General features: G+C 46.0%; 1 protein-coding gene across 2 annotated transcripts in view; it reads left to right on the top strand.

Moving 5' to 3' along the window:
• Positions 1-1,642: 1,642 nt before the first annotated feature.
• Positions 1,643-25,102, top strand: part of MAPRE1 (microtubule associated protein RP/EB family member 1) — a 43,402-nt gene continuing 19,942 nt past the window's right edge. Inside the window, exons 1-2 of one of the 2 annotated variants that reach the window (XM_075563784.1) lie at positions 1,643-1,782; positions 4,808-4,931. In XM_075563784.1, coding sequence (XP_075419899.1) covers positions 4,811-4,931 — 121 coding nt within the window. In that variant the 5' untranslated portion in view covers positions 1,643-1,782; positions 4,808-4,810. Of the gene's footprint in view, positions 1,783-1,976; positions 2,086-4,807; positions 4,932-25,102 lie in introns of those variants that run through there. The other variant, XM_075563785.1, reaches the window with a different exon arrangement.

Below are 25,102 nucleotides of genomic sequence, written 5' to 3'. Positions count from 1 at the left end.
GGAATGCCATACACTGGAGTGATAACCAGCAGAATTGATAATTGAAATGCCTCTCTACTGGCCCGTCCCAGCCAGTATCCCAATTCATCCTTGAACACCTCCCAGGGCTTCACCAACTAATTGGGTGAGGTTTAACTCAGAAGAACACTCCAGGGTCCTGCTCCAGGAAGTACAGGTACCATCAGACTGGTCCTGTCTAGCACTAAGTTTGACTTGTCATTAACTAGTTATTTGTGTCATTAATTATTTTCTGTCTCCTCTGCAAAACTGGAAACATCTAAGAGGTTAGAGGTTGTGCCTAGCTTTTGCTCACCATCAAATCCCCAGGACCAGATCTGGAAATATTTGTTGAACACACACATGTAGAGGAAGACATCAGTTTGGAAAGCTAGATACATTTCTGTCATCCTGGGCAAGTAGATTGACCTCTCTGAGCTCTTATTTAAAATACCAAGCCCATGGCCCAGGTCAGTCTGAGGCCTTGTGACTGTAGGCTGTATCAATGTATCAATCCACTTCCATAAAGTAACCCAGGGGGGACTTCCTAGGCCATAAATCTTTATGGAAAGTAGATTGCCACATCTTTCCCCAGGGTGGGGGGTGGAGTTTCTGAACCCTTTGGGTTAATGGTCAGGGCTTTAACCACTGTATCAGCCATTGGAATCGTCATAAAATTGGTGTGATTTACTCTGTGGAGAATTTAAACCTGGCAACAGTAACCATAAGATCTTAGCTTCCATGGGATTTACTGGAAAGACAGACCGTAAAGTTAATGAATAAATTAGTTAATTGCCCGCAATAGGGTACTGAACCAAACAAGTTCAAACCTCGTGGAGTCATCCGGACTCCTAGAGACCCTAGAAGACAGAACAGAACTGCCCCATAGGGTTGACAGGACACTGCCCTCAGCGAATCTGGTGGTTCAAGGGACCTTTTTACTTAGAAGCCAGCACTGTAAGCTCTGCACCACTAGAGCACCTAATAAGAAAACAAACCAGCTGATGAGCTTAGAGCAGTGGTTCTCAACCTGTGGGTGCCGACCCCTTCCACAGGGGTCGCCTAAGACCATCGGAAAACACAAATATTTAACAATATATAATTGCATGTTTTGTGATTAATCACTATGCTTTAATTATGCTCAATTTGCAACAATGAAAATACATCCTGGATCGTCATAACAGTAGCAAGATTACTGTTATGAAGTAGCAACGAAATTATTTTCGTGCTTGGGGCTCATCACAACGTGAGGAACTGTGAAAGCCTTAGGAAGGTTGAGAACCCCTGGCTTAGAGGGCCACTCCATCGCAACTGGGTTATGGGTAGGCAGGGTGGACACGGAACGTATCAGAGGTGACTTCAAGCCTTTCCCCACACATCCTGTCAATACTTTTATTAACAATAATCCTGTTGGTAAAACCAATGTATTTGTCTCTGGCTACGTCTCAGAAGAATTTCTAAGCGGACCACTAGGGGGAGGCCCACTCGCGCCGGGAGGGCTTTCATTGGCAGCAGCCGATCACGTGACCACGCTGCCGGCAGCCGGCGCCCCGCCCCCTAGACGCTCCAGCCGTCAGTCAAGGCCGGCCCCGCCCGCCAGAGCGCGACGGATCCCTTCTCTATAAAAGGAGCCGGCGGGCGGTGACGAGCCTTTACGTAGATGCGTAACAGGGCGTGCGTGTGAGGTCATCGCGCGGGCGGGAGGGCGGGGCAGGGCGGTTTGAACGAGACGAAGACGGAACCGGAGCCGGGTACGGGCACTGGACGAGGTTCAGTTGAGAGCCGGTGAGCTGTGGCGGAGGCGCGAGCTCAGCGCCGTGCGGGCGGCCGGCGGGGTCTGGGACTCGGCCCCGACGGACCGTGGTGTCGGGGCCGTTGCACCGGGCGGTGCGGTTTCGGGTGTGGGGTGCGGTGTGTGTGTGTGGGGGGAAGGGCGGGGCCGTGACCCAGCGCGTGCGAACTGGGTCGGGGGGAAAAAGCGCGCTCCGTCGCCCCGTGGGGGCGGGGCCTCGGGCCGGAAGTGGGGGCTCCCCCTTGGCGGCGTGAGGGCTTCTGGGCATCGGCGGCGCTCTCCGGCCCGAGGTCCAGGTTAGCCAAGCCCGGTTGGCGAGGGTGGAGGTTGTGTGGTGTGTGTGTGTATTGTAGGCGGGCGGTGTCGGGAAAATCTGCTCCCCCCCCACTCCCCCACCCCCCCGCACACTGTAGGAGGCAGTACTGCCTGATAACGAGTTTTCAGGTTTTGGATGCAGGCCCCGGGGTCGATTTTCTGCCTGTGACCTTGGGCTTTAGCCCCTCGTGGCCTCAGCTTCCTCATCTATGAAATGGGACAATGGTCATCCTGTGTGCCCCAAACTCTCGAGTAAGATGTTTGACAAAAAGTAAGTCAGGTCGTCCTCCATCCTTTGTTGAGTGCCGTCTGAATCCTAGGCACTTGGAACAGGAAGGCACTGGCTTGCCCTGAGTCGACTCTTGGTGGGGAGACAGAGTAAGAAAATGAGTACATGGGCCCAGGTGATTCCATATAAGTATGACTAAGGCAGTAAAGCAAGGTTATATGGAAAATGCCCTCCTGATCCCTGCTTCAGGGCAGACTGGCACCACTGCCCCCATCCAAAGGAGGGAAGTGGCACCAGAAAGCGCCCCTGGACCCCAGCTGTATGCCTGACAACCATCCTACCTTTCTGGTGCACACACTTTGGTCCCCCTCTCCAAAGACGACCTTGAAAGCAACAGGGAGATTGCTTGCAGCATTGCAGTAGTGAAGGAAGGGAGATGCAGGTATTGGCAAGAGGGAGCTTTTACAAGATGGTTAAGACCTGGATCAGGCTGCTTTGTGAGGGTGAGGCTAGTGTGGTAGGCATGGGGTCTTCCCTTGTTGCCATGCTGGTGGAATTGTTAGGGGATCAGGGTGAGCTGTAGCACTGAGAACCAGGCTCTCTTTTGACTGCCAGGAAGAGCCAATTAATAGGCTGAGTCAGCGGACTCTTGTTGCACATCCGCAGGGTGCCTAACTCCATGTGTTTAGTGGCTGCAGAGTATTAAAGTACTGCTAATGAGAGAGTTTTGTATTATATGGTGAAGGAGGGCCATTAACGTTTTTTTCTGAGCTGGGGTGTGGTCAGGAGACACGTGGCTTTACCAGCTGCTTACATTTTATGGCAGTGAAGGATGCATGACTATCTCCAAAATATATTAACCAGCACTTAGCCTGGCACTGTGTCTTTTTGGTTCCAGTGACACCTGATAAAAACGGCGTTTTGGCAAACAGTTTGCCTTTCATTCATTGACTCATTCATTCAAGGAATTTTTTTTTAAGGAGACAACTTGTTCTGACTTAGGATTCAGAAAATTCTCTTTCCAGCTGCTGTACGAAGAACAAATTGAGACACATTTGTTTAAAGGCTGCTGTAGGCAGTCTCAAGGAGAGATGGCAGGTTTCAGCATTCTGTTTGGCTCAGGAATGTGAAGATGAGTGAGATAGGGCTCCCGCCAGGACGCGTGGTGAATGCCTCATCTGTGAGAGATACTAGGCCATGTATGATAGATAGGACCTCATTTAGGCCTCGCATTAAAACCCGGTGGTTCAGGACTGAAATCCTTAGTTCTTTGTATCAAGCTGGTGGCCTCCTGGCTCAGAACTGGTTCCAGGGCATTTCAAGAGATGAGCAGGTAGTGACACATAGAATGAATAATACCAATAAAGAGGGTTGATTGAAGAGCCTCGGCAACCAAAAAGCTCACTGATAACGCGTCGTTGCCAACTCATGCTACCCTATAGGACAGGCTAGATCTGCCCTCTGGCTTTCTCAGACTGTAACTCTGGGAGTAGAAAGCCTCATCTTGTACCCAAGGAGCCCTTGTTGGTTTCAAACTGCTGACGCAGTGGTTAGCAGCCCAGTGCACCACCCAGTATGTCATCAGGGCTCCTGCTCCTTTGAACACAAGGAGGGATTACTTCCTCAGTAGTGCCAGGAACCAAATCCTCTTGGCCTCCTATATAGCTTGGCTTTTTATCGACTTGAGTTTGGGAGTGGTAGAATATTGATGGTTTGCTTTTCTGAAGAACAGTTTATGTCGATACATTCTTTAGTTTGACACTACCCTGCCAACCTGGAGAAAGTGTCCCCTGAGTGCAGGGTGCTGTGTGCCAAATGCCATGAGGGATTTTATCTGTCTGGGCCTGTTATCCCTCCTGCTAGTCAAAAGTGAGGGCTGGATGGCTGAGCCAGGTGCTCAGTAGCCCTGCACAGATGTAGGTGGCTCAGCAGAGAATTGTGACTGTGAGGTCAGTCACTACCATTAGTACCTCTGTAGTAATTAGTAATTCTTGTTATAGGGTATAGATATTTTGGTCTGTTAATAGTTTAGACCGACATTTTCTAAACAGAGAAATTGTTTAGAATTTGCCTTGGCAGAAACCTCCCTTCCTAAAACTCCTAATCACCCCTGAGTATCTCTGTTCATTTAGACTTTTCTCTCAATCACATGAAAACGTGGTCTCAGCTTGAGACTGCCTGGCATTGGGCAAATCGCTTCCAGCCAGGCCTGTGGCAGGAATCCTAGTGGTGCTGGTTTGACCTGACTGAAAAGAATGTGAGGTTATGTACAAATGTGCTTGACAAAATGGATGGATGTGTGGATTGTGATAAGGATTGTATGAGCCCCCAATAAAATGATTTAAAAAAAAAATGAGGCTTAGAAAGTGAATGTTTTCACAAGTCTGCTCTGGGTGACTGTCCAGGAAATGCCTGCCCTCACTTGCATGCCTGATATAACGTGAGCTCCCTTCTCTCTTCCTGGCATGTTCTAGAAGATGGCAGTGAATGTATACTCGACGTCAGTCACCAGTGATAACCTGAGTCGACATGACATGCTGGCCTGGATCAATGAGTCCCTGCAGTTGAATCTGACAAAGATCGAACAGTTGTGCTCAGGTAAGAGAACATCCTCTCCACCCCTTCTCAGGAACGCTTGCTGGGCCCTTAGGCCTGCCCAGTCCCCTATCCCATCAGGTGCAGAAGCTACACAGAGAGGGTCAGGGTCAGAGTTAGGGGCCACTCCGTTTCTTCCTCTCTGCCCTGCTTCCCCTTCTTACCGGAACTCAGTTTAAAAGATCTGGCTTCTGGCCTGTGTACTCACCATTCCTGCTGGAGAGACCGTATCGCGAGGCTCCAACTTACCGGTCTACACTCTTGGGTTCTCCAGATGTTAAAAGTTTCCCATGGGGACTGGAATTGTGTTCTGCTGCTCTACTCTTAATAGTCACTGCCCTCTCATATAAGGTGCTGAAGCAAGTAAAGCGCCTACGCAGATGGGGTGTCCACACGATAGCGCACATCGCAAATCAAAGTGCGAGGGGGCTGCGTGATACTTGTGTCAAGATATGACAGTTCACCCGTGGCATGTTCTCAGCAAGCCTGAGACCAGTCAGCCAGGTGCCATTTCAACCTTGATTTTATTAAATTACTGTGTCACGGCAAGAATTGGACTTAAATCATTAAAAAACAAACCATTCATGTTTTGTTTCTGATAAAAAGAATATGTGCTAACCCTAGGACATTTAGAAAACTAGAAAGAACATTAAAAACTCGTATTTTTCAGAGAAAGCCACCGTCTGGATGCTTGTCTTTCTGTCCCTTTTCTGTGCAAGTGTATAGTTGTGTGTACCCTAGCTGCTTTCACCTAACATTGTATTCTGGGTAGTCACAGGGGTCATGCGACATTTTGGAATTAAAAGCCAGTTGCTGTCCAGTCAGCTTCGACTCCTGGCCACCCTGGGTGGGCCAGAGGAGAGCTGTGCTCTGAGGCTTTCAGGGGCTGAATGCCTTTCTTCTGAGATGGCGCTGGGTAACCAGCCTTTTGCTTAAGTCGTTGGCAGCCAGACCAAAGGGCTTTAACTTCGTTTGTCTGAACTGTGTGTTAGGGATATACTGGTTTAATGGCTTCCAGGTTTCGGTCAGTTGATTTCTAATTTTTCCAATGTATGACTTACTAAAACACAGCTAACCGTCTGCCACACAATCAGTTGTGCCTGTTGTTGGTTCTGCTCACAGCAGCCTGTGTACAACAGGACGCAGCAGTGGCTGGTCCTCACCATTGTTGGGTTTGAGCTCGTGGTTCATCTGCTGTGACAGGCCTTTTCGTGGAGGCTCGTCACGTGTGTGCATCGTCTTTGGTTTGCTCATTCAGGGTCTGATCCACAGTGCTCCCGTGGAGGGCTTCTGAGGCTGTCGAGCCTGTACGAGAGCAGATAGCATCAACTGTGTCCTGCCATATGACTGGCGGAGAGGGATGATTTAGTACCCTGAATGGAAATCATCTTTGGATGTCCTCAGCACAGCTATTGGGTCAAAGGGTTTGGTCATTGTGTTTTCAAGATGTTAGCCATTTCCACACATCGCTGTTGAGTCGAGTCTGACTCAAAGCGACACTGTAACAGCGAAATTACCCCACAGGCTTCCAAGGTGATACGTCTTAATGTGGGAGCTGACCGCTGCCTCTTTCTCCCAGGGAGCGCTTAGTGGTTTCGAGCAGAGGACTTAGGCACTAACGCTCTGACCACTGTGCAGCCTGGCTCCTTGCTACCACTTTACACGCCCTGTGAAAACTTTGGTCCTACCTTCTGAGTGGTCACTGCTCCTCTTTGACATGCTAAGGAAAGTGTTGGGATCATCAGAACTGGATCTGTGGCAGATAGGAGTCAGGTCTGGACTGTACCAGGGAGCTAATGGGATAGGTATGGAACCAGTTGAAATTCTTGTCTGAGGGAGAGAATGAGTCCTCAGGCTGTCCTTAATAATGAGAACAATAGTCACTTCATTGAACCAGTTAAGTACCCAGTCTCGGGTAAAAGTGTTTCAAGCATCTCCATTTAATTCTTCTTATACCTCTCTGAGGTACGATTATCAACCACATTTTAAAGCTGGGCTTAGTAACAAGCCCCGTGCTTAATTGGGTGCTGTCGAAGCAGTTCTGACTCACAGCAGCCGTATGCATAGCAGAATGCAACCCGCCCGGTCCCGTGTCATCCTCGCAGTCACTTGGTTGGAACCCACTGATGTGGCCGCTGTGTCAGTCCAGCTCCTCCAGTCTTCCTCTTTTCCCCGTCCTGCTGCTGTACCAAGCACGAGGTTCTTTTTCCAGCGCCCAGTGCCTCCTGGTAACATGGCTTCAGGTCTCACTATCCTCGCTGCCAAGGAGCGTCCTGGCTAAGGCGGATTTGTTTGTTCTTCCGGCAGCCCACGGTACTGTCGCTGTTCTCACCAGCACCTTGACTCCAGGCATGCACTCTTCTGTGGTCTCACTTACTCCGTGTCTTGGGTTCAGCGCCCTCAGTCTTCAAAACGATGCTGTCCTCGCTCTTCAGCACCTGCAAGAGGACTCGCGCAGCACACTTACCCAGTGCAGCATGCTTGATTCCATGGCATTGATTGTGGATTTTAAACAAGGGGAGATCCTCCACAACTTCAGTGTTTTTCTCCATTTATCATGATGTCACCTACGGGTCCACTTGTGAGGACTTTGAGTTGCAATACTTTACGAAGGGTGCGGTCCTTAATCTTCATGAGCAAGTGCTTCCAGTAGAATAAGAGTGGGAACCTTCTTACACCTCAAGAACACATGCTGTTTATACAGTACTCTGTTGCTTCTTCAGGTTTTCCTTTCAGGTTGATTTAATATTGATGCTGTCATTCATGATTTACCCCCATCTCTGTTGAACTTGTACCTTCTTTCTGCCGGGTCTTTGTTTCATTTGCTTGTCTTGTTTCCTCTGTGAAGGTTCATCTCAGTTTTATAGATGAAGTTGTAATAGTGAAACAGTGGTGCTTAATGATCACGGAACTCAGGATCCAGTAGGGGGTTTTGAGTTAGACTGCTAATTATAAGTTGGCGGTTCAAACCCTCCAGCTGCTCTGTGGGGAAAAGGTGAGGCTTTTTCTTCCCACAAAGACATACAGAGTTGCAACCTGGCATTTCATAATGCTCACTTTCCCAACACAATCGCTGAAGATAAAGTGGGTGCATAAGCAAATGTGGTGAAGAAAGCTGATGGTGCCCAGTTATCAAAAAATACAGTGTCTTGGGTCTTAGAGGCTTGATGATAAACAAGCAGCTATCTAGCTGAGAAGCAACAAAGCCCACATGGAAGAAGCACACCAGCCTGTGTGATCACGAAGTGTCGATAGGGTCAGGTATCAGACATCAAAGACCCAGAACAAAAAAAATAATGTCATTGTGAGTATGAGTGGACACCCAAAGCCCATCTGTAGGCAATTGGACATCCCCTTACAGAAGGGTTGTGGGGAAGAGATAAGCCAGTCAGGGTGAAGTATAGCACCGATGAAGCATACAACTTTCCCTAGTTCTTTAATGCTTCTTCCCCTCACTATCATGACTCCCCCCAATTCTACTTTACAAATCTGGCTAGACCAGAGCATGTATACAGGTACAGATAAGAACTGGAAACAACAGGGAATCCAGGACAGATGAACCCTCAGGACCAATGTTGAGAGTAGCGATACCAGGAGAGTAAGGGCAGGGTGGGGGGAGAAAGGGGAAACTGATGACAATGATCTACCTATAATTCTCCCCTCCCAGGGGGATGGACAATAGAAAAGTGGGTGAAGGGAGACATCGGTCAGTATAGGACATGAAAAAAATAATTGTCTTTTTTTCTGTATAAGGCAGAGTTTTATATAAATCATAATTATAAATTGTCAAGGGTTCATGAGATAGGGAGGGGAAAAATGAGAAGCTGATACCAAGGGCTCAAGTAGAGAGAGAATGTTTGGAAAATGATGAGGACAACAAATGTACAAATGTGCTTGACAAGATGGATGAATAAGATGTATGAGCTCCCAACAAAATGATTACAAAAAAAAGACATACAGGGTTGCAGTGAGCCAGAAACAACTTGATGGCAGTGAGAGTGTTGTTTCCCCATGCATTTCCTTTTAAACAGTGGACACTGATTGTTAGCCTCGGGTCTGGGCTATTTCCTGCCACTTGCTGGTGGCTTATTTTTATCTTCACAGCCTCATTTGCCCGAGACTTTCACGGCTCTGTGTGCCCGGGGATGGGGGCATGAGGTCATCTCCACCTGCTCCTTCCCCACACCGGCAAGCTCTCCCTCCCTTTTAGGTCTTTCTACAGGGATGCTTCAAGGTGTCATTCACTGGGTTACCTGTGAACGCTGTCTCTGCATGGGTGGGCAGGTGGCACCTGCAGGAGGCAGGGTGCTGGTGTGGGCTGTCAGGCCGGGAGAGCAGGAGGCTTTCATTGGCTCTGAGCCACGTGACTTTCGAGCAGCGGTCCTCAACCTGGGGGTCGAGACCCCTTTGGAGGTCGAATGACCTTTTCACAGGGTCGCCTAAGATAACCGGGAAACACATAGATGTTTCACAGTATATAATTACATATTGTTTTTGTGATTAATCACTATGCTTTAATGATGTTCACTTTGTAACAATGAAAATGCATCCTGCCAATCAGCTATTTCCATGAGGATTCCTAACTGTAGCAAAATGACAGTGATGAAGTAGCAACGACAATGTCAAGGTTGGGGTCAGCACCCCATGAGGACGGTATGAAAGGGTCGCGGCCTGAGGAAGGTGGAGAGCCACTGCTCTAGGGGATGCCTTCGTGGTGGCGTCCTCGTCTGTGCTGCACTGTTGGGTGTGCCCAGGTGTGGGCAAGCGTGAGGTGCCCCTGGCATGCTTCAGAGCCAGAGCCTGCAGGCAGTGCTTCATGCTCATGGGCCAGAGCTTAGGTAGTCTGAAATGTCTGATTTTGGACACCAGTCAGTCTGACCCACAGACCACTGTTTCTGCTATTGTGCTGTTTCTGATGTATTGCTTTCTGAGAAGGGTGCTAAGTAAGCACGTGTAAATTATGTGTAATCAGTCCCAATGCTATAGTTGGGTAGGAAACCTGTGAAGGGTTTCAGTTTCACCTGGTGCCAGCTGCTGTTCTTGTCCCAGAGAAAAATGCTTTTCCCTGTAGAAAGTGTCAAGGGCAGGATACTTAACTGTGATTTGTAAACTACATTTGCTTCATTCATAACCTCTATCTTTTCTTCTTAAACTTCTCTCTTGGAATATGTGAGTGATTTCATTGTTTGTCACAAGAGTGTTTAGCAAAAAGCAGGTCTCGACTTCCGGTAGGAGAGCAAACCGGATGAACCCAGACTTTGTGTTCCTGAGGAGGGCCTGCTCTCGTGGGCAGGGTCCTGGGGAGTGGGAGGTTTTTCACTGAGGGGCAGTCTCCCTAGCCTTTTGTGCCGGGCCTAGGCCTTCCTGGTCTTCTCTGGGGAGCATTTCTCTCCCACATGCCAAACTCCCTGCCTGTGAGTCCATTTTGGTGCACAGCGACCCTACAGCTCCTGTGGGACTCTGAGACGATACTTCTCTATGGGAGTAGAAAGCCTCATCTTTCTCCTGCAGAGTGGCTCGTGGTTTTGAACGGCTGGCTTTGTGGTGAGCAGCCCAATGCATAATCCACTACACCAATAGGTCTTTCCCTTGAGAGGGCAGAGTGGTGACCCCAGGGACCACTGGCTGACTTGAAATGGCTCGGTTTTGTAGCATGGTAGGCGGGTCCTGCCGCACCACTGAAAAGAGCTTTTGCTTGGGAGTTTGGTGAGGGAGGGGTAACTTTTGCCGTTGGAGTTGGCAGGCTGGCTCACCGGTTATTGTCGCACCTGGTTCCCTTTGATGGAGGGCTCTGTGTCATGTGCGGTTAGCGAGTTGGTATCTGACTTAGAGCAATCCTGTGCACATCCTTCACACAGGCCTCCCCAGGGAGCCAGCTCCCCGGGAAAATGACCATCCGCAGGAAAAAAATCTGTGGTTCACTGGCAGTGGGCCAGCCCTCAACTCATGTTGAGCCAGCCAGGGGAAGGAGTGCTGCCTGGTGCTGCTCCACCGCACCGTGATCCAGATGGCCAGTGCCGGGCCTTTCTTCCTCGCCCTTTCTCCATCTGGGAGTTCTGCTGAAACCTGTTCAGTCCCCCCATTGGCAGACAGGTTGTGGTTGGGCATGCTGAGAGTCAGCCCTGGGTCTCCCACGTGAAAGATGAGTCCATTACTGAGCCTACTTGTGACAAATTAGAGAGATTGGGCCCTAGAGCCCTAGTGCTGATAGGAAACAGCTTGACAGTCTTGGCGTGTGTTGTACTGACTGGTTCAGTCTCTGCTGTGAGAGGGGTCACGTTAACTCCTTGTCAGGTCTCTGGTGTCTCTGCCATAGGACGCTTGTCACCTACCTCTACAAGAAGTACCTTTTGAGGCTGAGTCCCCACAAGTTCCCTGTGCGTTCGAAAGGGTCTTTTGGATCCAGCCCCTTTTCAGTTTGACCACAACTATCACAGTGGTCTCCTAACTGGGCACCTGATTCTAGGGTCCCCCTGCTCCCACCTTTTCTCCTAACAGCATACCACCAACCTACAGCCTTGCTGAGAGATGGCTCTTACTAACTCACTCCTCTGCCCACGGGTCTTCTCTACTTCCCCGAACTTGTGGCCTAACTCTTCAAGTCCCCCTCATTCTCTCCCTTAACGGAAAGCAAAACACAAAAAGGGGGAACTTAGTTTGTTCTGATTATGAATAGTTGGGTCCTCCTTCCAGAAAGCACATGCTACAAGTTAGCAATAGCCATCGTTGTCTTTTAGCTGTTGTTTTTTAAACCTAAACTGAGTGCTTGTGACAGGTCACACAATTTCCAAAGGGCTTTGGCTACATAAGGGGGGAAGATAGGGACCATTACTCCCATTCTATAGGTAAGGAAACTGGCACAGAGAGGTTAATTTGACCAAGGTCACTCATTTTAACTTTATTTCCTTGCGTGTGTGTGTTAATAAAACCAGTTGCTCTTGACCTACCGTATATACTCGAATATAAGCTGACCCGAGTATAAGCCGAGGTACCTAGTTATTACCTGGGAAACCAGAAAAACTGATTGACTCATGTCTAAGCTTAGGGTGGGAAATGTAGAAGCTATCGGTGAATTTCAATAATCAAAACAAAGGAAAATAAATTACTGAAAATTGAGATATCAGTGGGGTAATGTATTTAAATATTTATTTTAAATAAAAAACAAATAAAAGGGCAAGTCATTTAACATTAGTAAATCACAGTAAGTGGAAAATAGGTTCAACAAAAACAATAAGGTGTCAACAATGATACCTTAAGAGTACTATTCCCTGAGCTCAATCAGCAACCAAGCTAAAATGGAAAGAGTTAAAATCCTTCAAAACTGGATTCCTCATCATCATCCGTATCCCAATGCAGAGCTTCAGCTGGTGTGAGGTCATCATAGACGCTGTCCTCACTGAGGTCGCCGTCATCACCATCACTGCTGTCATTTTCATACAAAGTGCAGTCTTCACTGCCATCCATAGCATTACTAATACTACATTTCTGGAAGGCACGTCGCACATTTTCTTCTGGAATGTCTTCCCATGAATCTCGAACCCACTTTGCTATTAACTCTATGTCAGGCTTCATGAGATTTTCTCCTTTTGTTAGTCGGGCTTGACCAGATGACATCCATTCATGCCACATCCTTTGAACACGGTCTTTAAAAGGTTTATTCAAAGATACACGTCTTAGGACGGCTCTGATTGGTTAGATGTGAGTAAATAAACATTCAAAGCCCTGCAGTGTCAGCAGGGCTTTGAATGAACAATGGAGAAGCAGCAATCACCCGCAAGATAACGAGCACTCCTCCTGTTACCTGGGGTGGGGGGGGCACCGAGCTGTTACACCTTGCTGGGGTACCACTGATCCATGTATAAACCGAGTTTTTCAGCCCATTTTTTGTGCTGAAAAACTCGGCTTCTACCTGAGTATATACGGTAGTTCTGTCTAGTGAGATCCTTGTTCGAGATCCAGTTGTTAGTATATCTGGCGGTGTCATGGGCTGTGTATTGGGCTACTCACCACAAAGTCATCAGTTTGAACTGGGAGAAAGATGAGGATTTCTGTCCCATAAAGATTACAGCCTTGGAAACCCACAGGGCGCCCTTCCCTGTTACATAGGATTGCTATGAGCCGAAATTGACTTGTTGGTAGCCAGTCTGATGTATAGTTTTTATTTATTGAATAACTCCCAGAATGGGTTACGATTCAAGAGAAACATGCCTAGTGGACGTCTTCCTCTCACCCCTGACTTCTTCCTAGAGGTAATCAGTGTGACTAGCTGGGTTTCTCCCGGCTTCTGACGTGTATGCAAAAGCAGGCCAACAGATGAAGAAGACAGAATCGAGGTTCTTGAATTATGGTGTTGGCAAGGAATATTGAATTTATTTCATGAACTGCTGAGAAGAAGGAACAATTCTGTCTTTGGAGAAGTACAGCCTGAATGCTTCAGAGGAGCAAGACTAGTGCGACTTCCTCTCCTTTACTCTGGATATGTCATCGGGGCGACCAATCCCTGAAGAAGGACATCATGCTTGGAGAAACAGAGGGTCCCTGAAAAAGAGCATGCCCCTCAATAAGAGAGATCGACACAGTGGCTGCCACATTGCGTTCACACAAGCAACTATTGTGAGCGTGGCCCCGGACCAGGCAGTGTTTTGTTCTGTTGTACATAGGGTCACTGTGGGTCAGAACTGACTCAGAGACACCTGCAACAGCATCTTCCAGAGTGTACAAGTGAGGAAAATGAAATTGAAAGGTAATAGTTTTTCCACGAACATCCCCCCTTTCAGTATTGTACCAATTTTAGAATACGTACTGCTGAAACAAGCAATCCACAGACTTTGACGTGCCATCATGTATGAATACCAGATCTATGTTGGACTGCTAACTACAAGATGAGCAGTTCAAAACCACCAGCCATCCTTGGGAGAAAGATGGGCTTTTTTACTCCCCAAAAGAGTTATAGTCTCAGAAACTCAAAGGGGGCGGGGGAGTTCTATCCTGTTCTATAGGGCTGGTAAGAGTTGGCATCAGCTCGATGACAGCGAGTTTGGTTTTGGTTCGTGTGGGTATATACATGTGCATTCTGTCTGGACATCATGCTCCATTTGTATCTCAGGTGCTGCCGCGTCACTGTCTGAGGGCTGTGATTCTCTAATTTTTTTTAGATCAGTCTCCTGTTAGGGTTGGGAGCCAATGCAGAGGGTAGTAGAGGGGAGCAGTGATGGTCAGTGGCCTTGGTGGTTGATACCAACTCATTGCTGTCACACACAAGTAGTGATAAATAGCATATATATACACATATGTTATTTCCTGCTTTCTGAATGAAAATAGTATTTTTCCCATGTTAAAATCTTTTAACCTGATAGACAATGTCTGTATTTTTTAAAATCATTTTATTGCCTCTGACAACTCTTATCACAATCCAAACATCCATTCATACAATGTCTGTGTTAACGACGCCTCACAGTCCTCTGTTTCCACATGTTTCATCCTTTAACACTCAATTCTCGTCTCAGCTACCCCTTGGAGCTTGAAGGCCTGCCGGTATCAGTCAATATGTGAAACCCTGGGAGTTCTTGGCTAGGGTCTTCTGAGGTGTCCCTGCAGGATGCTGACTGCACCTTCCTGCGTATCCTGCTCTCAGAGTCACTTCACCCCAAAGGGTTGGGAGCCAATGCAGAGGGTAGTAGAGGGGAGCTGTGGTGGTCAGCGGCCTTGGTGATTGGTGCAGTGACCCCTGGTCCAACCCTAATTCTGTCTGCAGCTTCTGACCAGGCTTAGGTCACCAAACTTGATTCTATCATGGCTTTACTAGTTATTAAAGTAGTTTTTAGAAGGCAAGCCCCCTTGAGCCTATTCTTCACCTATTTGAATCATTGAAAACTATTGACCTGAATTTTCGGCCTTTTCCTGTAAAAAAAATAATTGATACGCTATCATTTCTTTTAAAATATTAGCCCTCCCCCTTTTTCATTTTCTGATGATAACAGTACTGCTCTGATTATAAAAGTAATTTATTTTAAAAATCCATCGCTGCCAAGTTGATTCCAACTGCAATCCTGTGGGACAGAAGAGAGCTTCTCCTACAGGGTTTCTAAGTCAACAGTCCACTTTGGAAGTAGCCACCTGGCCTTTCTCTCCCCCCCCCCCCCCAGCAGCTGATGAGTGTGTGTTGGCAGCTGGACACTTAACCACTGTGCCTCTAGGGCTCCTTATAAAAGTCATGTGGAGGGAGGTCAGACCTTACAGACATCCTCCCTGGCGGCAGTTAGTCACCAGACTACAGGGTAGGCCTTGATTCTTGCTGTGTGGGACAATAAACTATTTCTCCCTGAGGCCTGTGACAAAATGTTCACACCCTAGCAATAATGGTCTCTATCAGTTGAGCCAGATAATGGGCAAAACTGGCTCTGTGACATCCGAAGTTAAGTTATCCGCCCATCTTATCACATGTATACCCCCAATCCCTCCTCTTACTATTGCACATATGTCCCTAGACCACCCCCTCTCATTACTGTATTACCTATGGCTCAACCCCTTCCTGTGACGTATGTCTTAACCTGTAATTAGGGGGCTTGCATGTCCCCAGAGAAGATAAAAAGCCTGGGCTAGCATTAAAGAGGGCTCTCTCCCTCCACGAGGACCACCAAGCCCGGCTGAGATGAGCATACTACCATGAATTGTGTCTGACTCCATTTATTTCAATATTTCACTTCTCTCATGCTCTTTGTAATTTTACTTTGATCTTTACTTATTACTGCTGTACAATTGCGCCTGCCAGGCCCGTAATGATGTGTTAGGGACTGGCTTCCCCAGACAAAGTCATATAGAAGTGCATAATTATGTGATTAGAAAATAAGGTGTCAGTACTCTCTTCCGTACACAATTGCTAGATAAAACTGTGCCCCCTTAAAATATGTGTCAGCTTGGCTGGACTCTGATTCTCAGTGGTTTGACAGTTGTGTAATGATGAAACCATCTCTCATGGTGTGACCAGCTCATCAGCTGTATATAAAGGGGTTAGGGATGGAGTGCAGTAGCTTCCCTCAGGTCACCACTGATCTGATCTAAGAGGAGGTTTTCTGTGGTGTGGCCTACATCACCTTGTATCTTACAAGAGATAAAAGAAAGAAGGACCTATTGATGCCAGGAAAGCTAGAGTTAGAGCACATCTGTGTTAGTCTGGGTACGTTATAGAAACAAATCCACAGCAAAGCAACTCATGTATGAGAGAGTTTTATATAAAGGTTAAGTGTGCATCAAGTAAACATCCCAACCCAGTGCTGCCCAAGCCCACAAGTCCAACATTAACCCATATGTCCGACACCAATCCACAAAGTCCTCCTCCATCTCACAAAACAGACGCAAGGATGCTGACAACAGAGGGAAAGCTGAGTCAGTGAATGTGTAAACTTCACAGTGCTGGCTGGGGTCTCCACACGGCTGCTCCAGCACCCAGGGCTGCATCAGGGTAGGTCCACATGGCTTCTCCTTAGGGATGTCTTGCAGGAAGTGAGCCTTGCCAGCTAAAGCAGGGAACTGGCTAAGGTAGCTGCAACCTGGTGTGACCATCATAAAGCAAGAGACCCGAGAAAGACGAGGCTCACCGAGCCATTTATCCCTCCGCCCTTCAATTAACCCCACATGTGTTTGTAGGCTAGGTTGGCACAATAAACTAACTACCTCAGCACCCTTTAGTCCTGGGGTCCTTGAACTGAGAAACTCCTAGATCTAAGGGAAGATTGATACCAAAATACATGAAGATCTCTGCCGATGTTGAAAGGCGGCATGGACCATTCTTCAGAACCAATAGAACTGGTACTCTGCAAGCCTCCTAAGCTGTGTGAGAATACATTTCTGTGTGTTTGAGCCACCCACTGGTATTTCTGTTAACAGCGCCACAAGATCATTAAGACAGATGCTATTTGATCAGTCTTGATATCCTAAAACCAGATTTCATATAATTTAACCAAATATACTTTTAACCTATATTCTACACATAGAATGATTTTTTACATACCATTTGTACTCATGTATAAGCCGAGTTCTTCAGCACATTTTAAATACAGTTTTTGTGGTAAAATTAGGTGTCTCGGCTGATATTTGGGTCAGCTTATACTTGAGTATATACGGTATTTGAAAAGATTTTTAAAGAACGATTGCTTGTTTTTTTTAACCATGAAATCTTGAGTTTTATCCAAAATTGGTAAAAATATACTTTGAATTCTTGCACATTAGTCTATCATGAGGATAAACCAAACCAAACTCACTGCTATTGAGTCAATTTCTATTCATAGTGACCCTGTAGGACAGGGTAGAATTACTCATGTTGGTTTCTGAGACCATAGCTCTTTATGGTAGTAGAAAGCTCTTTGTCTCAGGGGGGAGTGGCTCGTGGTTTTGAACTGCTGACACCGTGGTGATCAGTTGAGCACATAATGACTGTGCCACTTGGCTCTCTAGGACAGGGTAGAGCTGTCTATGTAGGTTTTCGAGACTATGCTTCTAGGGTACTTTTCCACAATAAAGTAGCGGTACCATGGATCACCCTGCTCAAAGGACGAACAGATCCGTCCCTGGAGAAGTATGGCCGGAGTACACCTTAGAGGCAAGGGTGATGAGACTTTGGAAATGGTGTGAGGAGAGAGCAGCTCCGGGGAAGGACATCTCCATGCTTGGTGAAGTACCGAGCTGTCCTCAGGGAGCTGGACTGATGCAGTGGCACCAGTGGGCTCAAGCCTAAGCACCGCGCTCCGTTGTGAGGGGTGGTGCAGGGCTGGGCAGCTCTCCTGCTGTCCTAGGGTTGCTGCTGACAACAACATCACTTGACGGTATAGTGGACCAGACAGCCTTGTCTTTCTCCTGCGGGGCAGCTGGTGGTTTTGCCGTGCGCAGCCCAGTGCATGATCAGGCACCTCCAGGCTTCCTAGTCCTGAGGATGGGTATGCTAAGATAGACGTCCTTAATTGCTTTCTCACCACTGGAGATTGGTTGCCAGTTTGTATATCTGTGAATGAGGTTATGACAACCACTTTGACTTCCTTACTCTGGGCCCGCGTGTGTTGTGAGCCACTTGTATGCATAGTTTCTGATTGCTCAGCCCATTCAAATTGGAATCTTAATGTTTTTCTTTTAACTCATATTTCAGCCATTTCAAAGTACAGCACGTGGCATTACTTATTTAATCTTGGTCCAGTAAAGGCATCTATAAAATTAGATAGGACAGGGGTGTCAAACTGGCAGCCCGGAGCCTCATGTGGCCCTCGGGGAAATTTTTTTGTGGCCCGCAGTGCTCTGAAATAAAATGAAAATAGAAAAAAATTGTTAGGAAGAAAATAGCGCTTAAGGGAGATGGAGGAAATACCGTACACACAGTTCCCCCGTTAGATTTTATTTCAAAGCATCGTGGACCACAGAAAATTACCTCGGGGGCCGCCACTTTGACAGCCCTGAGATAGGCCATCCTCAGAGAGGGAGCAGGTGTGATGATGCTGGGTTAGCGAGCTGTGGTCTGGGAGTCAGCATTGCTTAGAGTCTCACCCACTGAGGTGTCTGTGGTCCCCGGCAAGTCACTTTATCTCGTCCTCAGATTTTAAATTTTAATGATTAAGGATTCTTCTCATTCGGAAATGAAAACTGATGATTCTTCAGATAGACTTTCCCCAAGAAGCAGGTGACTCTTGCTTTTAAGTGGTTTAATGGCTTCTAGCTAGGCTTCCCTGAGATGTTTTGAATGTGCTGTGCTTTTGCCCACGAGCCCGGGTAGCGTTGTGGGTTCCGAGTCGGGCTGCTAACTGCAGAGCGGTGTCCACAAGCTCCAGGGGCTCCAGGGGACAGGGGAGGGGGAGGCGGTCTCCTGTAAAGAGGAACGGTCTTAGAAACTCCTCGGGGCACTTCTGCCCTGTCCTCTAGGGTCAGTATGAGTCGGAAGTAACTTGGTGGCAATGAGTGGGGTTTGGTTTGATGATTTAGGAGATGGCATGTCTTTGGGGTTAACAGTGCCATGGGTTTCGATGATTAATGGTGGATGCTCTATCTTGTTTTTTTAAAATTTGGCTTGTATGCATTTGCTTATGACTTTAAAATTCCATTATCTCTAATTCAAAAAATTTTTTATTTAAAGATCATTTGATTGGGGGCTTTAACTGCTTTTACATCAATTGTATGAAGCACATTTGTACATTTGTTGTCATCATTATTTTCTAAACATTTACTTTCTATTTGAGCCGTTAGTATCAGCTCCTCTCCCCCTCGCCCACCCTTTGTGACCCCTTGATAAATGATACATTATTGTTTATCATACACTGATCACTCTCCTCTTCCCTCATGGTTTCTGTCTGTCCTTCCCCTAGGGTCGGGGACGGGAATCCCTTTTGAAACATAACCGCGGTGAGTTTGCAAGTAGCATCGGGGTCCTTGTCCTCTAGCATTTAGGAAGGGTGCCTGGTTTTAAAAATGAGTATTGCCCACCCAGTGGGTGAGTTAGGGAGGTCTCAGGGTGTCTTTGTTGTCTGGGTACATAAATGAGCCCCTCAGGAACCAGGCTCCCTTCCATGCCACCCTGCCGGCCCATCGCGGTGCATCTGCTGCCTTGGAATCTGCCATCTAAAAATAGTTTGTATGCTGAACCTGGCGGTGAGCCAGCTTCACTGGGTTTAGAAATGTATTTTTTATGTTGGTCTTGAGTGAGGTGACTTGATTTCTCTCTGCCTCTTCTAGCTTGTTCTTTTGTCTTTTATTCGCCCTGGAAGGCCAGTAGGTACACAAGGTTCAGGAAAGTTCAGGTGGACCGGCCTTGGAGAAAGACCATTTCTAGAAATCTTAGGACCGAAAAAGCCACTTGTTAAAGGGTGGGGATGGTGGTGGAGGAGAACAGGCAAGAAGAAGAAGGAATAAACGTTGGGGAGCAAACAAGATGAGATCTGCAAGGATTTCTTACTGAATCATGAAGATATTTTTATTGTAGGAATATGAAGAGGTTTTCAATCCAGTTTGGTGGATAAAATGACAGGTTGGTTTACAGATATAAAAAATCGAGGGACACAAACATCTTAAAACGTTATTTTTTAGGCAAAGGATGGTCGTGGAAGTACTTGGGGCATTTGTCTTGCCCCAGTACTCACGAAGGGCTTGTCCTTGTGAAAACCCAGCGAGGCCAGCTGGGTTCCGCCTTTCTAGTGTAGGCCCTCCCTCCCTCCTTTTATTGCCGTGCTGCTTCCCAATGGGAATGAGACGTTGGAGCATCCCCTACCTCAGTGGAGGCTTCCAGATGGCAAATTCCGTATATTGTAGAATTTACGAGGTGGCACAGTCTTGTTGGAATTTTCAAATAACTGACTTCTCTGTCAAACATGGCCAGATTAAGGCTAGCGAGGGCCCTCAACATGGGTATCCTGCAGTTGCCCCATCTGCTGACACACATGTGAATGGGATGTGTGAGTTACATGCACATGTATGTACGAGGGGACTTCAAAACACTTGGTGGGAAAATTGCATGGTCTCTTAATTCCATTTTCCAATGAGCTCCCTGAAGTCTTTCTGTGTGTGTCTGTCTTAGCTGTGTTGTCAGTACTTTTTAAATGTAAATATATTAGGTAGCAAAAGTGGCAGATGCTGATGGAATAGCATGAGAATTGGATTATCCAGTTTTTAGCGGATGCAAATTTTTGCAAAAAGACTACCCCTTATGTTCTGCCATAAAGAGGAGATCATGAAAAAAAAAGAGACCGTGAATTTAGTTTATAAAGTTTTCTGATTTACCACGAAAAATTGGCTTTCACCAACTTTGTTTTAAATGGCTGTGACTTAAATTGTGTCTCTTGTTTTTATGATAAATGCTTTGATTATGAAGGAATACGAACAGGTGTCCTAAAGAAAATTTATTGATCAGAAAACAAATACTAAAGCAGATTGTAATTTATTTTTTCGATAGGTCTGTTTTCCTTAATATCATTAAAAACATTACTCTTACCCATAACCCTACAGGGGACAACACTGGAGACACAGTGCAGGAATTGCACCTGATCTGATCCCACCACACCGAGGCAAAACACTAAGGGTGTGTAACAGAACAGCAAGGGGAACAGAGCAACAAATTACCCAGGGGATACCAAAAATAGACTTTGGGGCCAGGGCTTAGCACCCCATCAGACTCTACCGAGAACACTCCTAAAGGCTAACACACAGTCCTTTAAACTAATTGCAGGTTTTTCTTCTTTTTTGTGTTTGTCATTGGCTTTTTGTTTCTTGTTTTGCTCTCTCTTGTTTTTGTGTACATTATTATCTCCGCAGGTCTGTCTAAATAAGATAGGCTGGATGAGCAATCTAGAGGAGAAAACAACAGGACCGATGGTTCCGGGGGAACATGGGAGAGGGGGAGGTGGAGGGGAAGGAAGTGATGTTCAGGAACAAGTGATCCATTGGTGAGGAGGAGGGTGTAGGAGGCCTGGTAGGGCGTGATCAAGGGTAATGTAACCGAGAAGAATTATTGAAACCCAAATGAAGGCTGAGCGTGATAGTGGGACAAGAGGAAACTAAAAGGAAATAGAGGAAAGAACTAGGAGGCAAAGGGCACTTATAGAGGTCTAAATAAAGCCATGTACATATGTAAATATAGATGAGGATGGGGAAATAGATCTATGTGCATATATTTATAGGTTTAGTATTAAGGTAGCAGATGGACATTGGGTCTTCACTCAAGTACTCCCTCAATGCAAGAACACTTTGTCCTATTAAACTGGCATTCCATGATGCTCACCTTCCCGACATAATCGCTGAAGACAAAGTGGGTGCATAAGCAAATGTGGTGAAGAAAGCTGATGGTGCCCGGTTATCAAAAGATACAGCATCTGGGGTCTTAAAGGCTTGAACAAGCGGCCATCTGGCTCAGAAACAACATATTCCACATGGAAGAAGCACACCAGTCTGTGTGATCACGAGGCATTGAAGGGATCAGGTGTCAGGCCTTAAAGAACCAAAAAATCAAATCATTGTGAATGACGGGGAGTACAGATTGGGGACCAAAGGCCCATCTGTAGGCAACAGGACATCCCCTTATAGAAGAGTCGTGGGGAGGAGACGAGCCAGTCGGTGCAGTGTAGCAATGATGAAACATACAATTTTCCTCTAGTTCCTGGGTGCTTCCTTCTCCCCCCCTCCCCACTATCATGATCCCAATTCTACCTTACAAATCTGGCTAGACCAGAGGATGTAGACTGGTACATATCAGAGCTGGAAACACGGAATCCAGGCCACATGATCCCTTCAGGACCAGTGGTGAGAGTGGCGATACTGGGAAGGTGGGGTAGAAAGGGGGAACCGATTACAAGGATCTACATATAACCTCCTCCCTGGGGGGGATGGACAACAGAAAATGGGTGAAGGGAGATGTCGGACAGTGTAAGATATGATAAAACAATAATTTATAAATTATCAAGGGTCCAGGAGGGAGGGGGGAGCGGGGAGGTAGGGAAAACATGAGGAGCTGATACCAAGGGCTCAAGCAGAAAGCAAATGTTTTGAGAATGATGATGGCAACAAATTTATAAATGTGCTTGACATAATGGATATATGTATGAATAATGATAAGAGTTGTATGATCCCCTAATAAAATGATTAAAAAAACCCAAAACATTACTCTTAAAAAATCTTCACTGATTTTTATGAGATCTGATTTTTATCAGCTTTTAGGCTGCCGAACAGTAGCTATTTCCATAAGGCTGGTGTATCAAGTTAGTGTGCTGAGGGCTTTTGACTCTGCTAAAGAATGAAAATGAGCAGTTTGTGGTTCAGGTTGTGAACATTAGAGTTAGGATTATACCTAAAGCAGTTTCAAAGTTGATAAATAAATATATCAACATTGGAATTATAAGAGCTCTTCGATAGATACATAGTGGATTGCACATTGAGCCTGTTAACCACAAGGTTATTGGTTCAAACCCACCAGCCTCTCTGGGGGTGAAAGATGAGGCTGCCTACTCCTATAAAATTTTAAAGTCTCAGAAACCCAAAGGGACAGTTCCGCTCTGTTCCGGAGGGTCACTATGAGTTGGAATGGACTTGATGGTAGTGAGACACACCTGCATGAGTAAATTTTCTTTCCTGAGTCTGTAAACTTCATTCTCATGTAAGAATAAAATGGTCACTTCTCCATAATTTGCCTGTAAATCATCAGGACAAACCTGCACTCATTTATTGGATCCTTCATGCATACTTCATTGCTTAAGAAGGAAAACCTGTTCTGGAAGAACTTCATACACTTTCCCCCTTCTTTTCCTGCAGGTCTCCTGTCTCAATGATGGTGTAGTATGTGGTTATGTGGAATTGATCTAATTGACCTTTGGCACTCAGTACTTGTACTATTAATTCTTTCTTCTTCTGTGTCTGCAGTGGTGACCTGCTGAATAATCAGTATTTGACAGCCTTTCTTGTGCTTTCACCATTTTCTCTTAAAGTTTATAGATGTTCTGTAAAACGACTGCTGGGTCTCTGTGCACGTCTATATGTTTACTTCTGGATCTTGGAGAGCTCGCCTGAGGAAAATGTTGTGATGCATTATTCCACATAACCAACATAAATATGTACTCTAATTCACATATTTCATTTCATTGCTCATGTTTTCAGCTTCTCTTTTGGTATCCTTTTGGTGTCTGGTCTTCAACAATGTTTTTCTAAGGCACCTGGAATCTGATTATCCTATTCCAGGATTACACTCTTTGCTATAGCATGCCTTTCCCAACGAGTATTAAGTATTAGACATTTTAATATGCAATCATTGCCCAAATGTGTTTTAAGAACTGTCCATCAGTTGGCAAACACTGTATAGAGTAACTGAACACTTGGGTACAGCTATCGAGTGTACCACATCCTGTGAGGTGAAGCGTGTAGCACATGGAATGAAAATAGCATAGTCATTATATTCTGAACTTTTTGGTTGATTGTCTTTATAACACCTTGACATAATGGCAACATTGACATGAGACTGACCTCTGCCCTTAAAAAAATTTTGCAAACTTCAGATAAACAGTGAAGTATTTATTTGCAGTTTTTTACTGGTACAGGACTTAAAACTAACTGATTATGATAAATCACTCCATAGGTATTCCATTGTTGGAGACGTGTCTTAAAGCAATACTTAATGGTCTGTATGAGAAAAGTCAGGAGTACAATCTATAGACTGAAGTCATCGAGCTGTATACTTACACTGAAAGTGATTGATCGGATTTGCCACTTGTTGATTATACCTTGTTGATGTGGACCCACACAGTGAGTTGCCCTTTCAGGATCTTGAGATGTGACCTGCTATAAAATGGGTTACATTGAGCAACAAGTTCAAGAATTAAAAAAAAAAAAGCCATTTTATGGGATCCAAATGTTCTTATTTCTAACTTGAAAGGATAGTCCAAGTTCAATTATTGTTATAATGGCAGCAACAACATTGCAGAAAGACTTAAGAATACTGGCATTCTTCATTGCGTTTTCAATTGGGTTAAATCTGTATCATCACTTTAAATCTGACTGCAGTCTCTGTGAATGAAGCCATCCTCAGGTTGTTCAGTCATATTCAAGTTATGCTAGTTGCTAGATCTATCTATAGCAAATTGAGAATTAATTGATATAGGGTTAAATAGTTTGTTTAGAGCCTGATGAGGGAGAATGCGGTAGCCACTTCCTTGAATAACTTTTCATCATCTTTACATCCTAGACATAATCTTGGCCACAGACCGTGTTTGTCTACCAAACAGATTTTTGAAGTCAGTTTTCAGACAGTCCACTGTGATGTTGACTATGGTGGTGGCTTGCCCGTAGCTGTGTTGCTGCCAGCTCTGTCAGCAATATTTCAGATAGAGTAGGGTTACCCATGGTGAATAGATTCCAGTTGAATTTCCAGACTAAACAGACTACTAAGAACGGCGTCCACTTCTGAAGGATTAGCCACTGGAAACACGATAGCAGCACAGCATCGGCAAACTGCAAAGAGGAGCCCCCTCAGGTTGGATGCACTGAACATACAACTGGGGGAAGAGCTGCGTCCTCAGAGTGGAGCTTGCCGCAGTGACGTGGATGCAGTAGAGCTTTGGGGACCTTCACTTGCTGTTGGAGCATGACTCAAAATGAGAAGAAACAATTGCAAATAGCATTAATACGCAGACTGTGGAAGGTACAAAGTATGACTCTAGGAAAAT

The sequence above is a fragment of the Tenrec ecaudatus genome, chromosome 12 (assembly GCF_050624435.1).
Source record: "Tenrec ecaudatus isolate mTenEca1 chromosome 12, mTenEca1.hap1, whole genome shotgun sequence".
In the NCBI taxonomy this organism is placed as follows: domain Eukaryota; kingdom Metazoa; phylum Chordata; class Mammalia; order Afrosoricida; family Tenrecidae; genus Tenrec; species Tenrec ecaudatus.
The sequence above is the reverse complement of the archived record's forward strand: the minus strand, read 5'-3'. Positions and strand labels throughout refer to the sequence as shown.